Source organism: Chlorocebus sabaeus, chromosome 11 (genome assembly GCF_047675955.1).
Source record: "Chlorocebus sabaeus isolate Y175 chromosome 11, mChlSab1.0.hap1, whole genome shotgun sequence".
Classification (NCBI taxonomy): Eukaryota; Metazoa; Chordata; class Mammalia; order Primates; family Cercopithecidae; genus Chlorocebus; species Chlorocebus sabaeus.
In genome coordinates, this window is record NC_132914.1 from 107,754,932 (window position 1) to 107,772,446 (window position 17,515).

The 17,515-nt window shown below is 43.8% G+C and overlaps 1 protein-coding gene across 5 annotated transcripts in view; it reads left to right on the plus strand.

Annotated features, from left to right (window-relative positions):
• The first annotated feature begins 661 nt into the window (after positions 1-661).
• The window catches only part of TCTN1 (tectonic family member 1), a 48,422-nt gene continuing 31,568 nt past the window's right edge, over positions 662-17,515 (plus strand). For 3 of the 5 annotated variants that reach the window (XM_073021098.1, XM_008004709.3, XM_008004708.2), the window contains exons 1-4: positions 663-953; positions 6,066-6,186; positions 12,483-12,613; positions 14,868-15,019. In XM_073021098.1, coding sequence (XP_072877199.1) covers positions 734-953; positions 6,066-6,186; positions 12,483-12,613; positions 14,868-15,019 — 624 coding nt within the window. In that variant the 5' untranslated portion in view covers positions 663-733. Of the gene's footprint in view, positions 954-6,065; positions 6,187-12,482; positions 12,614-14,867; positions 15,020-17,515 lie in introns of all 5 variants that reach the window. The other 2 variants (XM_008004711.2, XM_008004710.3) reach the window with 2 other exon arrangements.

A 17,515-nucleotide genomic window follows, 5' to 3' on the forward strand; every position in this document is an offset into this window, starting at 1 on the left:
ACGGAGGGAGACCTCGTCTCTACAAAAAAATACAAAAATTAGCTGGGTATGGTGGCGCGCGCCTGAGTTCCCAGCTACTCAGGAGGTTGAAGTGGGAGGATTGCTTGAGCCCCAGAGGTCGAGGCTGCAATGAGCCGAGATCGAACCACTGCACTCCAGCCTGGGCGGCATGTCGAGTGAGACCCTGTCTCAAAAAAATCCCCCAAAAACTGATTCCTGGGTCCTGTCCTAGACTTACTGACTCAGGATCTCCTGAGGTGGTACCTGGAAATCCGTCTTTTTTTTTTGGTTGAGACAGAGTCTCGCACTGTCGCCCAGGCTGGAGTGCAGTGGCACGCTCACGGCTAACTGTAGCCTCCACCTCCTGGGTTCAAGCGATTCTCCTGCCTCAGTCTCCCGAGTAGCTGGAACTACAAAAAATCCACATTTTTTAAGTAAGCGCCGCAGACCGGTTGGGAACCACAGCTGGGATTTACACGCCTCTCGTTTATGCCAGCTTCACAGCCGCTCACTAGTGCTCGCCCTAGTGCCTGCCACCGCTGCCTCACCCAGGCTCCGCCCTCCGGCCTCATCCAGGCTCCGCCCCCTGCCTCATCCAGGCTTCGCCCCCGTCAGTCTCCGGCAGCTTCTCGCGGCTTAGCAAGCCGCTTCCCGTGATGCCCCGCGCCTGGGTGTAGCGGTTGCCGGGCAACGCGCGGTCCCTGGCGCGGGCGTAGCTGGGACCAGCTGGAAGATGAGGCCGCGAGGCCTCCCGCCGCTCTTGGTGGTACTCCTGAGCTGCTGGGCCTCCGTGAGCGCCCAGACCGAGGCCACCCCGGCGGTGACGACAGAGGGCCTCAACTCCACCGAGGCAGCCCTGGCGACTTTCGGACCCTTCCCGTCGACCAGGCCCCACGGTACTCCTAGAGCACCGGGGTCCTCCTCCGGCCCCCGGCCTACCCCGGTCACGGACGGTGGGTACTATGTGCCAGCTCCTGTGGTCCACAGGGATCCAACCTCAAGGGGGCAGCCCGGGTGAGGACGTAATAATGATAGCTAACGCTTATTGAGCACTTACTGTGTGCAGACACTAAGTGTTCCATAAACGTCCGTTCTTTAAACAATAACCCTGAGAAGTAGCTCTTACTATCACTGTCATGTAAATGAGAAAACCGGGTCTCAGAGAGTTTAAGTGGTACGGTATCAGACCTTTGAAAATACTTGAAGTGATCCCAGACAACAGTAATGCAAAGAGCAGTAATGAATGAATCCTTGCAGCCCAAGACGAAATTAAGTCGAGACAATGGTGGAAATTAGTGCCTAGGCTGCATGGAACTTTCACTTAAAGAGAGGCCAAAGGTCTATCTTACTAAATGTGACTAGGTTAAGACGCTTGTCTGTTGACCTGAATTCTAAAAACCCAGGATTTCTCCTGTGTTGAATTGGAGGTGGGAAGCCATGGAGGGAGGGGTTATGCTCACTTCTTAGGAGTCATATTTAAGGATAATTAACTTTTTTTTTCAGAAAATGATTGTCTAATTCTAGAATTACACATTTAGTGGAAATATTTTATAATCTAATTTGACGTTTGGCTGGCGCCGTGGCTCACGCCTGTAATCCCAGCACTTTGGGACGCCAAGTCGGGTGGATTGCTTGAGGTAGGAGTTCAAGATCCGCCTGGTCAACATGGCGAAACCCAGTCTCTACTAAAAATAGAAAAATTAGCCGGGCATGGTGGTGCATGCCTGTAATCCCAGTTACTCGGGAGGCTAAGGCAGGAGAATAGCTTGAACCCAGGAGCTAGAGGTTGCCGTAATTACCACTGCACTCCAGACTGGGCGACAGAGCAAGACTGTCTCAAAAAAAAAAAAAAAAAAAAAAAAAAAAAAAAATTGACGTGGATGACTTCAGAGAATGACTGTGACCCTCTAAGATTGAGTGCAAAACTTTGTGAATATGCCTTTTCCTGAGATGAGAGTTCATAGCAGCCGATTCTTAAAGTGGTTCATGATCTCAAAGTTTTTAAAATTTTCCACTTGTGTGGATTGAGAGTAATACCCAATAGGTATGCAGTACTTTAAATCTTTTTTTCAGTCTTTTTTTTTTTTTTTTTTTTGAGGCGAGGTCTCACTCTGTTACCTAGGCTGGAGTGCAGTGGCATGATTATATCTCACTTAAGTCTCAATCTACTGGGCTCAAGGGATCCTTTTGCCTCAGCCTCCAGAGTAGCTGGAACCACAGGTGTGCTTCCCCAGCCTGCTTTTTAAATTTTTTAATTTTTAGTAGAGGTGAGATCTCGCTATGTTGTTCAGACTGATCTCAAACTCCTGGGCTCAAGTGATCCACCTTGGCCTTCCAAAGTGCTGGGATTACAGGTGTAAACAACTGTGCCCGGCCTATTCCTTCTTAAGAAGATCTTTTCTCAGATTGATTAAGACTCAGTATTAGTAGGTAAAAAAGTCATCAGCTGATATCTTGAACTCTAGAACTTAACTTCAGTTACTGAACCTTGATTTCTCCAAAAAGCTCTTTCTGAATTATGAGTAATCTGAAAGAAAAACTACAGAGAAATATATTTGCTATTTTAATATATAAACAGAGCTCTGTTTTATATTTAAATTGTTGATTTGATGAATTAGTAGGGAAGTTAAATCAGTGACAAACTGGGGCAGAATGAAGCCAAGTATTCAATGTCTGAAACTCTAAGTAGTTTTTGGACTGGATTGTCTTTTATTCATGTAAGTACTCCATCTGTTAATGCATTTTCTCTCCAAAATAAAGCTATGCTTGAAACATCATTATTATAGCATGTGTTCAAGGCTGTTTTTCCATTATAGGGGATGAATTTGTACTTGTCCCCACATTTTATTTTTTTTTTGGATACAGGGTCTCACTCTGTCACTCAGGCTGGAGTGTAGTGGCAGGATCACAGCTCACTGCAGCCTCGACCTCCTAGGCTCAGGTGATCTTCCCACCTCAGACTCCTGGGTAGCTGGAACTACAGGTGCATGCCACCACGCCTGGCTAATTTTTTGTAGAGATGGGGTTTTGCCATGTTGCCCAGGCTGGTCTCGAACTCCTGGCCTCAAGTGATTGCCCACCTAGGCCTCCCATAGTGTTAGGATTACAGGCATGAGCCACCACACTCTGCCTGTCGCCTGTCTTCACTTTTTTAAAGGACCTCTCAAGACTTGTGACAGTAATAACTCATTTGTTAACTGTTCACTTAGCACTGTGCTAAGCATTTCACCTATGATGTATCTCATTTAATCCTTACAACCTCACGAGGGTACTGTTATCCCCATTTTTCAGGTGGGTAAATTATTTGCCTAATTTTAGAACACACAACTTATAGATATTAGAGCAGGAGGCTGACTCTGAGTGGAGAACTGGATGGAACATTGCAGGTGGCTTGCAGGCAGTGTTGGTGGAGAAGAGTGATAACCCTTCATCTTGAATCTGGGCTCTGTTCATTAGTACCCTGCTCTATAAGCCAGGTGTGCAGATGCTATAGGAGGCAAGAGCAGCTGAGTGCTTCTTGGACCTGATGGGGCTCAACAGCTACTTGTTGGATGATTAAGTGCACTCGCATCCTGGGTAGAAACCTTTTTCCTATGGAGTTATTAAACACTATTGCTTCGTCCTTAGTAGTCTTATAGCTACCTACAAGGGCTTTAAGTTTTGAAAACAAAGCAAGATTGTAATTTTAAACATACAGGGAACCTAAAGCACTTTTTATTTTTTACATTAGCATGCATAAGTTGTGTCATTTTACTAAGCACATAGAAGAGTTCTCAATTAGAAGCACTCTAAACTTTAGGGGGAAAGCTTTTGTGTCTTAGACTAAGAAATTATCGTGTATTAACAAAACCTTCCCCTTCACCTCACACGTTTTTTTCCAGAGTGCATTATACCTTTTATGGGGTACTTTTTCTTTTCTTTTTTTTATCACCCAGGCTGGAGTGCAGTGGCGCAGTCTCAGCTCACTGCAACCTCCACCTCCCAGGTTCAAGCAATTCTCCTGTCTCAGCCTCCCAAGTAGTTGGGATTACAGCTGTGCGCCACCATGCCTAATTTTTTTGGTATTTTTAGTAGAGATGGGGTTTTACCATGTTGGCCAGGCTGGTCTCGAACTCCTAACCTCAGGGGATCCACCCTTCTCAGCCTTCCAGAATGCTAGGATTATAGGTGTGAGCTATGGGATACATTTTTCTTTTCTTTTCTTTTTTTCTTTCTTTCTTTTTTTTTTCGGGGGGGATGGAGTCTTGCTCTGTCGCCCAGGCTGGAGTGCAGTGGTACGATCTCGGCTCACTGCAACCTCTGCCTCCTGGGTTCAGGTGATTCTTCTGCCTCAGCCTCCTGAGTAGCTGGGACTACAGGTGTATGCCACCACGCCCGGCTAATTTTTGTATTTTCAGTAGAGATGGGGTTTTACCGTATTGGCCAGGCTGGTCTCAACCTCCTGAGGTTGAGACTGTGTCTGGCCACTCTGGGGTACATTTTTCTAAAGCTCCTTTTTATCGTGAAATAATTCATACGTACAAAAAAGAATGTTGGGTGGACACCAGCAGTATTTGCTTCAGATTCCTTTTTCGTTATTTTTGTTTTTTGGCTTGAGTTTTTTTTTTTTTTTTTGAGATGGAGTCTTACTCTGTCATCCAGGCTGGAGTGCAGTGGTGTGATCTCAGTTTACTGTAACCTCTGCCTTTTGGGTTCAAGTGATTCTCCTGCCTCAGCCTCCCTGAGTAGCTGGGATTACAGGCGCCCACCACCATGCCTGGCTAATTTTTGTATTTTTAAGACAGACAGGGTTTAACCATGTTGGCCAGGGTAGTCTCAAACTCCTGACCTCAAGTGATCTGCCCGCCTCCCAAAGTGCTGGAATTACAGGTGTAAGCCACCATGCCTGGCCTTGAAATCTTCTTTTGAAAAAGAAAACATTACAGATATGATTGAAGGTTGATCTTACTTCTTCCCTTCCAGCAATAATTGCAACCATAAATTCATTCTCTATTTTTTTTAAAAGGGTTTTCTCTTCCTTATTTGACAGAATAAAATAGAGAATTGAAAATCCAGATAATCATTTTTGTTACAAAGCGGCAAAGAAAAATCATCCTTATTAATAATTAAAAGTTGGCCAGGAGCGGTGGCTCACGCCTGTAATCCCAGCACTTTGGGCGGCTGAGGCCAGTGGATCACTTGAGGTCAGGAGTTTAAGACCAGCCTGGCCAACATGGTGAAACCCCATCTTTACTAAAAATACCAAAAAAAAAAAAAAAAAAAAAAAAAAAAAGGCCGGGCATGGTAGTGCATGCCTATAATCCCAGCTACTCAGGAGGCTGAGGCAGGAGAATAGCTTGAACCCAGGAGGCGGAGGTTGTAGTGAGCCAAGACTGCACCATTGCACTCCAGCCTGGGCAACAGGAGCTGAAACTCCTTTAAAAATAAAATAAAATAGAAGTTGTGACGTGGGGGAGATTCCTACCCTGCCCTCAAACCTTATTGTCTGAATCACCAAAGACATTTTGAGCACCTGAGCCGTTATGATTCTTGGCCAAGAATCTGTGAATATGAGTTCAGCTTTAAAGCAGCAGGTTATACATGAAGAGAGGGGCAAGGTTGAAAAACCTCTTTCCTGAAGGTTTAAGTGGGCCCTTCCTCTGACTCATAATCTCCAGAGAAGGAGCTTAAGGACTTTGGAGTTTTAAACTGGTGGTTCTATGGTCAGGCAAATGGTTTAGGCGTGCTGGTTCTTAAACTTGTCTAATTATAAGTATCACCTGGAAAGTTTCTGAAAGCTGCAAATGCCTGGGTTTCGTATTCAGCTTACCAAATCAGCATCTCTGTAGGCAAAGCACTAACAGAACTTTCCAAGCGAGTCAGATCATTAGCAACTTTGGGGAAACCTCTAATTGTGGAATGCTCAAACTGACTCATTTCCACTTCACAAATTTCCCCCAAAGTGCAATAGGAAAAATAAAATGGACCCTTTGTATGAAATTGACTTATGGTACACTGTGGTGGCAGGGGGCAGTCACCACCTGCTGATGGTGATGCTCTGGATCCTACCCCTCTTTTTTCTGCAGTTGCTGCTCTGTGTGTCTGTGACTTGTCCCCAGCACAGTGTGACGTCAACTGCTGCTGTGATCCTGACTGCAGCTCTGTGGATTTCAGTGTCTTTTCTGCCTGCTCAGTTCCATTTGTCATGTAAGTTTACGTATGACATATGCAATTTTGATAAAATTTGACCAGGATAATACAATTTGGGGAAAGGGAAAACTTTCCCAGGCTTAAAAACCCAAACCTGATTTCCGGTGTTTTGCATCGTTCTGAAGCCATACTATCCAAACAAATATGTAAAAAAGTAGCTGTCCCTGGCCAGGTGCGGTGGCTCACACCGTAATCCCAGCACTTTTGGGAGGCTGAGGTGGGTGGATTACCAGATCAGGAGATTGAGACCATTCTGGCTATCACGGTGAAACCCCGTCTCTACTAAAAATCCAAACAAATTAGCCAGGCGTGGTGGCGGGCACCTGTCCCAGCTACTGGGGAGGCTGAGGCAGGAGAATGGTGTGAACCCGGGAGGCGGAGCTTGCAGTGAGCGGAGATCTCGCCACTGCACTCCAGCCTGGGCGACAGAGTGAGACTCGTCTCAAAAAAAAAAAAAAAAAAAGTAGCTGTCCCTTATCTGTATTCAACCAGGTGACTGTGCGGGCAAAAGAGAAGAGATAATGTACATTAAAAGAATGTAATGAAACCTCTTTGTTTAGAGATTGAATCACATTTCAATTTGAGTTGTAAACAGACAGTGGTCACATTTTTTGTATCAGTGAATTAGTACAGCCTAGGGTGAAAAGTGCAGTTTAATTTCACAGCTTTTGTTGTGAACATAGTACTTGTAACAAAAAATTAGATAAGAAATCTTTGTGCTTTTCTGATATGTAAATCTACCAGGAATTCTCACAGTTCGCATTGTATAGAACAATGAAAAATGACATTCCCAGCTGATTATAAGGTAAAGAAATAATCTGTTCTGAATGATCTCTTATAATTGAGATTTCAAGCCTTTTTTTTTTTTTTTTTTTTTAAATGAGATGGAGTCTCGCTCTGTCACCCAGAGTGGAGTGCAGTGGTGCGATAGTGGCTCACTGCAACCTCTGCCTCCTGGCTTCAAGTAGTTCTCCTTTCTCAGCCTCCCGAGCAGCTGGGACCATAGGTGCACGCCACAATACCTGGCATATTTTTAGTAGAGCCGGGGTTTCACCATATTGGTCAGGCTGGTCTCAAACTGCTGACCTCAGGTGATCCACCCGCCTTGGCCTCCCGAAGTGCTGGGATTTCAGGCGTAAGCCAACGCGCCTAGCTTCAAGGCTTTTTGAAAAACTAGCAGCACTTAGAAGAGGCTCATTAATTCAGGATGGGACCAACTTAGTATTCAGAGATAGCTAATTTAAATTTAGCCTTATAGCAAGTTTTAGCAATTGATATTTGATAGGTGAACCTTTTAAGAGGTACAATGGGTTTTTCCTGTGGGAAACTATTTTATTGACTAATGGGATTTTGAGCCTATTTCTAGTATTGTAAAAATGCTCAGAGAACAGGGCAATATAGTCAGATTAATTTTCTGGCTACCTGGCCTGTAGCATGTTTCAGTATTTATTGAAAATCATTCTGTTTTCCTCCCTTAGTAAATACAGGAGCCTGAAAGTGAGATTTTTGCTCCAACTTGGGGCTATTTTTTTTTTTTTTTTTTTTGAGACAGTCTTGCTTTGTTGCCCAGGCTGGAGGGCAGGGGCTCCATCTTGGCTCACTGCAACCTCTACCTCCCGGGTTCAAGCAATTTTCCTGTCTCAGCCTCCTGAGGAGCTGGGACTACAGGCGTGTACCACCACGCCCAGCTAATGTTTTATATTTTTAGTTGAGACAGGATTTCACCGTGTTAGGATGGTCTTGAACTCCTGACCTCGTGATCCGCCCACCTCGGCCTCCCAAAGTGCTGGGATTACAGGTGTGAGCCACTGCGTCCCGCCTGGAGGATCTCTTTACTTCTGAACCATTAGTGCCTAGTAGAGCTCCTACCTCGTAGTGGGCCCTCATTAAGAATGAGTTGAATTGGCTGGGCACGGTGTTTCATGCCTGTAATCCCAGCTCTTTGGGAGATGGAGGTGTGTGGATCACTTGAGGTCAGGAGTTCGAGACCAGCCTGTCCAAGGCGGTGAAACCCCGTCTTTACTAAAAATACAAAAATTAGCTGGGCGTGGTGGTGGGTGCCTGTAATCCCAGCTACTCAGAGGCTGAGGTGGGAGAATCGCTTGAACCTGGGAGGCAGAGGTTGCAGGAGCCAAGATTGCGCCATTGCACTCTAGCCTGGGCAACAAGAACGAAACTCTGTCAAAATAATAATAATAATAATAATAATAATGAGTTGAATGGATGAATGAATTTCTCCTCTCCATCTCTAACTGATTTCCTAGTGTCCCTTTTTGACTTCCTCTACCATTAGTCTTTTAGGCAGACACCAGGCCAGAAACCTGGAGGCTCCCCTGACCCCTGCCTCTTCCTTTCACTTTTCCTGTCTCAGCAGTCTTTCCTTTCTCCCAACCTTTCTTGAGCACCTCCTGATGCCAGCACCAGGGACATAAAGATGAGTTAGGCACTCTCCTACCTTCAAAGAACTTACTATTGAGTAAGGGAGACAGAAGAGTGGATGGCAGTTTCTACATCAAGCACGATGAGAAGGCAGAGGAATGGCATCTAACTCAGCCTCACTAAGAAATGCTCCCCAGAAGACAGGAGCTGAGCTGGGTCCTGAAGGACACGTGGAAGATGGTCAGCATGGACCGAGGGGAAGGGCATTCCAGGCAGAGGGAGCTGCATGGGCAGAGATGGGGGATGCAGGATGGCCTGCTTAACTGCAGGTAACTCAGTGTGGCCAGAGAGGGGTGGGGTGAGAGGAGTATAGCAAAGAGATCAGGGGTCAGGTCCCCAGGGGCCTTGTGTGTATGCTGAGGGGTTTGGACTCTGTCCTGAAGTCCACAGGGCCTGGGTTGTTAAGAGGATCAGATTCACATCTTCTGTAATTCTGCAGCAGCATGTGCAGTGGATCACAAGGCCAAGCCTGGTGGCAGAGAACCAAGTTAAAAGCTATTGCAGATGTGGATTAACGGTTTCCCTCCCCACCTTCCCCAAAAGCTGTGACAGTGGGGCTAGAGAGAAGTATCTAGATCTGATGATGATACTGAAATACTGCGCAGGATTGGGGAGGTGGTTGACTGGAGGGGAGTAAGGAGTCCCATTCTGTGGAGCCTTTCATCACTCTAGCCCTTATGGTCATCCATCCCTGCTCCTGCTTTATGAGCTCACACCTCATCCTGTCAGGCGCTCACTAAAAGACCTTCAGAAGTTATCATTATCTATAGGCTTCTTAGCCTGGATTCAGATTGATTCCCACCTTCTTTCAGAGCCTGTTGCCTGCTACCAGCCGTCTTGAATCCACTCCAGTCCAACCTCGGTACTCAGAGTTTCCCAAAGACCATGAGTTGTTACCCAGCCTTGGCCATTGCTGTTCTTGCACTTGGATTTGCTTCCCATTCCTACTGTCTATCTGATTTCTACTTACCCTTTAAGGCCCAGTAAAAACCGAATGATAATATCCAGTCTTGGCAAGAGTACAGGGAAATAGGCACTCTTACTACAGTGTTCGTGAGAATGTATATTGTGCCCTTCTAGAGGGCAATCTGGGAGTGTGTCTCAGAAGCCTTAAATAATGTTACCTGCCTTTTGGCTTAGCAGTTCCACTTCAGGAAACATATCCTAAGGAAACACCTGGAGACACTCATAAAGATGTATGTATAAGGATGTCATTATAGCATTACATATAATTGGGGAAAATTAGAAACCTAAACCAACAGTAGAGAATTGGTTGAACAAATTGGGGTATTAATAGGCTGGTATACAATGAAACCACTTAGTATAATATTGCAAGTGCATATTAGGCATTATATATTAAGTGAGAAAAGCCTTAAAACAGTATGTAGAATATGGTCCCATTTTTATTATGACTTTATCTCTATACCATTATCTATCCAGCTAACTTTTTTTTTTTTTTTTTTTTTTTCATAGAGACAAGGTCTCACTTTGTTGCCCAGGCTGGTCTTGAACTCCTGGCTTCAAGTGATCCTTCTGCCATGGCCTTCCCAAAGTACCGGCATGGTAGGCATGAGTCACTGTGCCCAGCCTCTATATTTTTTTGAGACAGGTCTTGCTCTGTCACCCAGGCTGGAGTGCAGTGACACGATCATAGTTCACTGTAACCTAGCTCCTGGGCTCAAGTCCTCCTACCTCAGGCTCCCAAGTAGTTAGAACTATGGGCATCTGCCAGCATGCTGGGCTAATTTTTTCCTTGTTTTTTGTAGAGATAGGGGTCTGTGTTGCCCAGGCTGGTCTTGAATTCCTGGCCTCAAATGATCCTCCTCAGCCTCTCAAAATGCTGGGATTAGAGGCATGAACCATGGTGCTTGGCCTGTACCATATCCATATCTATAGCAAATTGATTGGGGTTTGTCAAATCTGGGATTGGTTGAAGACTTGCAACTTCCTTTTTTTTTTTTTTTTTTGAGACAGAGTCTCACTGTGTCGCCCAGGCTGGAGTGTAGTGGCATGATCTTGGCTCACTGCAACCTCCCAGGCTCAAGCAATACTCCTGCCTCAGTCTCCGCATGCCACCACGCCTGGCTAATTTTTGTATTTTTAGTAGAGACAGAGTTTCGCCATGTTGGCCAGGCCTGACCTGAGGTGATCCGCTGGCCTCAGCCTCCCAAAGTTCCGGGATTATAGGCATGATCCACTGTGCCTGGCCCTGTACCATAACTTGTAAGCATTAAACCTTCCAGATGACTGATCTCAGGTGATGCACCCGCCTCAGCCTCCCGAAGTGCTGGGATTACAGGCATGAGCCACACTGTGCCTGCCCCTGTACCATAACTTCTAAGCATTAAACCTTCCAGATGACTCCACATTTTCTTATTCTCACAGTCCTTTGAAGACAGCTTTATTCTAAAGACAAGGAATTTGGATCTGTTCTGGGTACTTTTAAACAATCTGAAGGTCTGCAAAATTTTATCTAATTGATTCTATCAGAGTTTATAAGGTTCATTGACATAAAAATTATACCCTGATCTACATTTCTTGACAAGATTTCCTTAAAAGCTATTCTACTTGTCTCAATTTTTTTTTTTTTCTGTTAGAGGAAAAAGTTTTAAATGCCAAACTTTTTTTTTTTTTTTTTTTTTTTTTTAAAGAGATCAGGGTCTCACTGTGTTACCAGACTGGCCTCGAACTCCTGACCTCAAGTGATCCTCCCATCTTAATCTCCTGAGTAGTTGGTAATATAGGTGCATGCCACTGTGCTTGGCCCAAATGCAAATTTTTTTTTTTTTTTTTTGAGATGGAGTCTTGCTCTGTCACCCAGGCTAGAGTACAGTGGCACGATCTCGGCTCACTGCAAGCTCCACCTCCCGGGTTCATGCCATTCTCCTGCCTCAGCCTCCCGAGTAGCTGGGACTACAGGCGCCCACCACCATGCCCGGCTAATGTTTTGTATTTTTAATGGAGACGGGGTTTCACTGTGTTTGCCAGGCTGGTCTCAATCCCCTGACCTCATGATCCGCCTGCTTCGGCCTCCCAAAGTGCTGGGATTACAGGTGTGAGCCACCGTGCCCGGCCAGTGCAAAATATTTTAACACAGAATAAACTAAATAAAAATGGATTCAGCTGGGTGTGGTGACTCATCCCTGTAATCCCAGCACTTTGGGAGGCCGAGGCGGGTGGATCATCTGAGGTAAGGAGTTTGAGACCAGCCTGGCCAACATGGTGAAACCCTGTCTCTAATGAAAATACAAAAATCAGCCAGGCGTGGCAGTGCACACCTGTAGTCCCAACTACTTGGGAGGCTGAGGCAGGAGAATCACTTGAACCTGGGATGCAGAGTTTGCAGTGAGCTGAGATCGTGCCACTGCACTCCAGCCTGGGAGAGTAAGACTACCTCTCAAAAAAAGATCCAATTTTTTTTTTTTGAGATGAAGTATCACTGTATTGCCAGGCTGGAGTGCAGTGGCACGATCTCGGCTCACTGCAACCTCTGCCCTTTTGGTTCAAACGATGTTCATGCCTCAGCCTCCGTAGTAGCTGGGATTACAGGCACACGCCACCATGCCCGGCTAATTTTTGTATTTTTAGTAGAGATGGGGTTTTACCATCTTGGCCAGGCTCGTCTCAATCTCCTGATCTTGTGATCTGCCCACCTCGGCCCCCCAAAGTGCTGGAATTACAGGTGTGAGCCACCGTGCCCTGCCGGATTCAATTCTAATGTCATGCTTTCATAAATATCCTCCACATAACTGTTAACATAGTATAGTACAAGCATCTGACAGTTTTTAAATAATCTTGCTAAGATTGTGTGCTTATGTCTTGTAACTTCGTATTATTATTTTTTTAATTTTCAGGGGTGACAGCCAGTTTTGTAGTCAAAAAGCAGTCATCTATTCATTGAATTTTACAGCAAACCCACCTCAAAGAGTATTTAAACTTGTTGAACAGATTAGTCCATCTATTTTCTGCATTCATATTACAAACTGTAAGTATTTGACGTTGATATGTTTTGTGAAACTCTGAAAATTTTTTCTCAAAGTTATGGAAAAATGTCTCAGATTTATTGTATGATTATGATTATTATTTTTTTGAGACAGAGTCTTGCTCTGTCATCTAGGCTAGAGTGCAGTAGCACAATCTGAGCTCACTGCAACCTCTACCTCCCAGATTCAAGTGATTCTCCTGCCTCAGCCTACTGAGTAGCTGGGATTACAGGTGCCTGCCACCACGCCTGGCTAATTTTTGTGTTTTTTTTTTTGTTTGTTTGTTTGTTTGTTTTGAGACAGAGTTTCACTCTTGTTGCCTAGGCTAGAGTGCAATGGCTCGATCTCAGCTCACCACAACCTCAGCCTCTTGGGTTCAAGCAAGTCTCTTGCCTCAGCCTCCCAAGTAGCTGGGATTACAGGCATGGACCACCATGCCCAGCCAGTTTTGTATTTTTAGTAGAGTTGGAGTTTCTCCATGTTGGTCAGGCTGGTCTTGAACTCCCGACCTCAGGTGATCTGCCCACCTCGGCCTCCCAAAGTGCTGGGATTACAGGCGTGAGCCACCGCGTCCAGCCTTTTTTTTTTTTTTTTTTGGAGACAGAGTCTTACTCTGTCACTCAGGCTGGAATGCAGTGGCACAATCTCGGCTCACTGCAACCTCTGCCTCCCAGGTTCAAGTGATTCTCCTGCCTCAGCCTCCTGAGTAGCTGAGATTACAGGCACCTGCCACCACACCCAGCTAATTTTTTATTTTCAGTAGAGATAGGGTTTCACCATGTTGGCCAGGCTAGTCTCAAACTCCTGTCGTTAAATGATTCTCCTGCCTCGACCTCTCAAAATGCTGAGATTACAGGTGTGAACTGCCTCGTCCAACCCTCAGTTAGATTTAAAGCAATTATTCTATATATTGCTATATGTATAGTGTATCTCTTTAGAGACCATTTCACAGGTAATAGGAAGTAACTTTATAGACCTGTGGGCATGCACATTTTCTTTAAAAGTAATTATGCTTGTGTAGTTGTCTTTTGAAACCTTATACTTATCTCAAAGGTGTTTATAATATGCAGACATACATAGGAATCTAGGTTTCTATATATACGTGTGTTTTTTAAACTTTATTTCCTCCTGGTTTAATGGTTGAAAATCAGGCTCAGCTTTGAACATTACCTGTGGTTTCTATTTCCTTTTTTTCTTTTATTTTTACTAAGAATATTTGCATGAAAACAGGATCTTTATTTTTATCTGAGCATTTAGCTCAAATATATTTCTAGATCCAAAGTACAAGTGCATGTAAAATGTTATCAGGATATCAAAGATCAGAGACACATTTATGCTTTTATTTGTCAATTAAACTCTGTCATATTTTCAGAATATCTTTACAGATTTTGGTTTTATTCTCTTGTGATTGAACAGACAGATGCTCTGTGTGGTTTGTAGTCTGAAGTGATAACTGGCCAGTGAGTCAGGTTCTCTGTCGTAACACCAGCCCAGTGAACATGCCAGCCTGCTCCCTTCTCTCTCTTCTGTACACAGCACATTTTTCTCCAGGACTTTCACAGTGGCTGTGTGAGAGTAGAAATCGGATTCTTTCATTCCCATAGCCATCCGGAGAGAGCTTCTCCTTACAGGTTGATACAGCAGACTCATCAGTCCATGGGCTAGAGAAATAGACAGATTATTATTGGCTTCTGTTGTGCTGTTCACTTGTAGATGCTATAAACTATTACTTCCCCATTATTAGAAGAAGCAGGCTGAGTCCGGAGGTCCTATTTATTGAATAAGCTTTAAAAATTCCTGGGAGAAGTGAATATGGAAAAATACACTTTTTTTTTTTTTTTTGAGATGGAGTCTTGCTCTGTTGCCCAGGCTGGAGTACAGTGGCGCCATCTCAGCTCACTGCAGCCTCTGCCTCCTGGGTTTCAGCGATTCTCCTGCCTCAGCCTCCTGAGCAGCTGGGATTACAGTTGTGCACCACCATGCCTGGCTAATCTTTGTATTTTTAGTAGAGACAAGGTTTCACCATTTGGCCAGGCTGGTCTCAAACTCCTGACCTCAGGCGATCCGCCCACCTTGGCCTCCCAAAGTGCTGAGATTACAGGTGTGAGCCAATGTGCCCAGCCAAGACACTATTTGTTTTTTACATCAGCCTTAATGCTATTAAAAACTGTTTCCAAAACCTTTATATATATCATACGTACTATACATATATTTTATACTGATTTAAAATACTGTTTTTTTTTTTTTAAAAAACAGATAAGCCTGCATTATCCTTTATTAATCCAGAAGTACCTGATGAAAATAATTTTGATACATTGATGAAAACATCTGATGGTTTTACATTGAATGCTGAATCAGATATTTCCTTCACAACCAAACTGGATATTCCTACTACTGCTAAATATAAGGTGAGCCTGAACTTGGTTGATTCTTTTCATCCCATCACAAATGTCTTGTCCTTGTAAGTTAATTTTCAGGTTACCAGCAAAACTGTCTTCCCTGAGACAGAGTTGATATTATAGACTAAATAACTTAATGTTCATGCCTACAAATCAAAGATCATGAAAATTAAAACTGAATATTTGAAGATGGATTAAAGACTTAAATGTAAGACCTAAAATCATACAAACCCTAGAAGAAAACCCAGGCAATACCATTCAGGACATAGGCATGGGCAAAGACTTCATGAGTAAAACCACCAAAAGCAATGGCAACAAAAGCCAAAATTGACAAATGGGATCTAATTAAACTGAAGAGCTTCTGCACAGCAAAAGAAACTATCATCAGAGTGAACAGGTGACCTACAGAATGGGAAAAAATTTTTGCAATCTACCCATATGACAAAGGACTAATATCCAGAATCTACAAGGAACTTAAATAAATTTACAAGGAAAAAACAACCCAATCAAAAAGTGGGTGAAGGATATGAACAGACACTTTTCAAAAGAAGACATTTATGCGGCCAACAAACCTATGGAAAAAAGCTCATCACTGGTCATTAAAGAAATGCAAATCAAAACCACAATGAAATACCATCTCACGCCAGTTAGAATGACGATTGTTAAAAAGTCAGGAAGCAATAGGTGCTGGAGAGGATGTGGAGAAATAGGAACACTTTTACAGTTGGTGGGAGTGTAAATTAGTTCAACCATTGTGGAAGACAGTGTGGCGATTCCTCAAGGATCTCGAACCAGAAATACCATTTGACCGAGCAATTCCGTTACTGAGTATGTACTGAAAGGATTAAAAATCATTCTGTAAAGACACATGCCCTTGTATGTTTATTGCAGCACTATTCACAATAGCAAAGACTTGGAACCAACCCAAATGCCCATCAATGATAGACTGGATGTAGAAAATGTGGCACATATACAACATGTAATACTAAATAGCCATAAAAAAGGATGAGTTCATGTCCTTTGCAGGGACATGGATGAAGCTGGAAACCATCATTCTCAGCAGACTAACACAGGAACAGAAAACAAAACACCACATATTCTCACTCATAAGTGGGAGTTGAACAATGAGAACACATGGACACAGGGAGGGGAACATCACACACCGGGGTCTGTTGGGGGGTGGGGGGCTTGGGGAGGGGATAGCATTAGGAGAAATACCTAATGTAGATGATGGGTTGATGGGTGCAGAAAACCACCATGGCATGTGTATATCTATGTAACAAACCTGCACGTTCTGCACATGTATCCCAGAACTTAAAGTATAATAATAAAAATAAAACTGAATATTTGAATTCTGAATAGAGGATTTAAGGTTGTTTATTCTGTGATAAACTTGTATTTTGTGTCTTCAGAGTTCTTTGTTCTCCTCAACCTTAAAAGATGTAGCAAAATGCTTGAGGCACGTTGCTGAGACCATGGAGTAGATTAGTTGGATACCTGGTCATCTTCTCAAAATTGTATTTAGTTTTACGGATTTTGGAAGATGTGTGCTGTTTTATGTCTATTCAGTAGTACATCTTTAAATGCGACACATATTAACTTTGAATGAACCTTAACTTTTTTGGAACCTTAACTTTTTTTAAAAGGAAAGTATGAAAGCAACATGTACTAGTTCTAAAAGTTCAAAGTATAGAGGCATATAAGTAAAAGTTGAAAGATCCCTGTATCCATTAAAATTCATACTGCAAATCACTTTGAAAAGATTGGTGTGTATTCTTGCTGATTTTTAAATACGTCTATTATAATGTATATATGGTGTTGTATAGAAGTGGGATTTATAGCTATCCATGTTGTTCTAGAAAATTCCTTTTTCAGTGGTAAGTCATGTGCATCTTCCCATGTCAATATAAAATTTACCATTGAGCATTTTCCATGTTCTGGCACTGTGAAGAGCTTTTCAGGCATTACTTCATGCACCCCTCTGGGAGGGATACACCATTGTCTCCATTTACCTGATGAGAAAAACTTAGGCACGGGAAAGTAACTTGTCAGAACTAGTGATAGAGCTGCTGCTGCTTCTTTTTTTTTTTTTTTTTTTTTGAGACAGAGTCTTGCTCTGTTGCCCAGGCTGGAGTACAGTGGTATGATCTCGGCTCACTGCAACCTCCGCCTCTCAGGTTCAAGCGATTCTCCCACCTCAGCCTCCCAAGTAGCTGGGATTGCAGGCATCCACCATCATGATCAGCTAATTTTTGTATTTTTGTAGAGACGGGGTTTCACCATGTTGGCCAGGCTGGTCTTCAGCTAACTTTTGTGTTTTTGTAGAGATGGGGTTTCACCATGTTGGCCAGGCTGGTCTTGAACTCCTGACCTCAGGTGATCTGCTCACCTCGGCCTCCCAAAATGTTGGGATTACAGGCGTGAGCCACCGCACCCAGCCAAGAGCTGCAGTTTACAAAGTATTCTTGGCGCGGTGGCTCACGCCTATAATCCCAGCACTTTGGG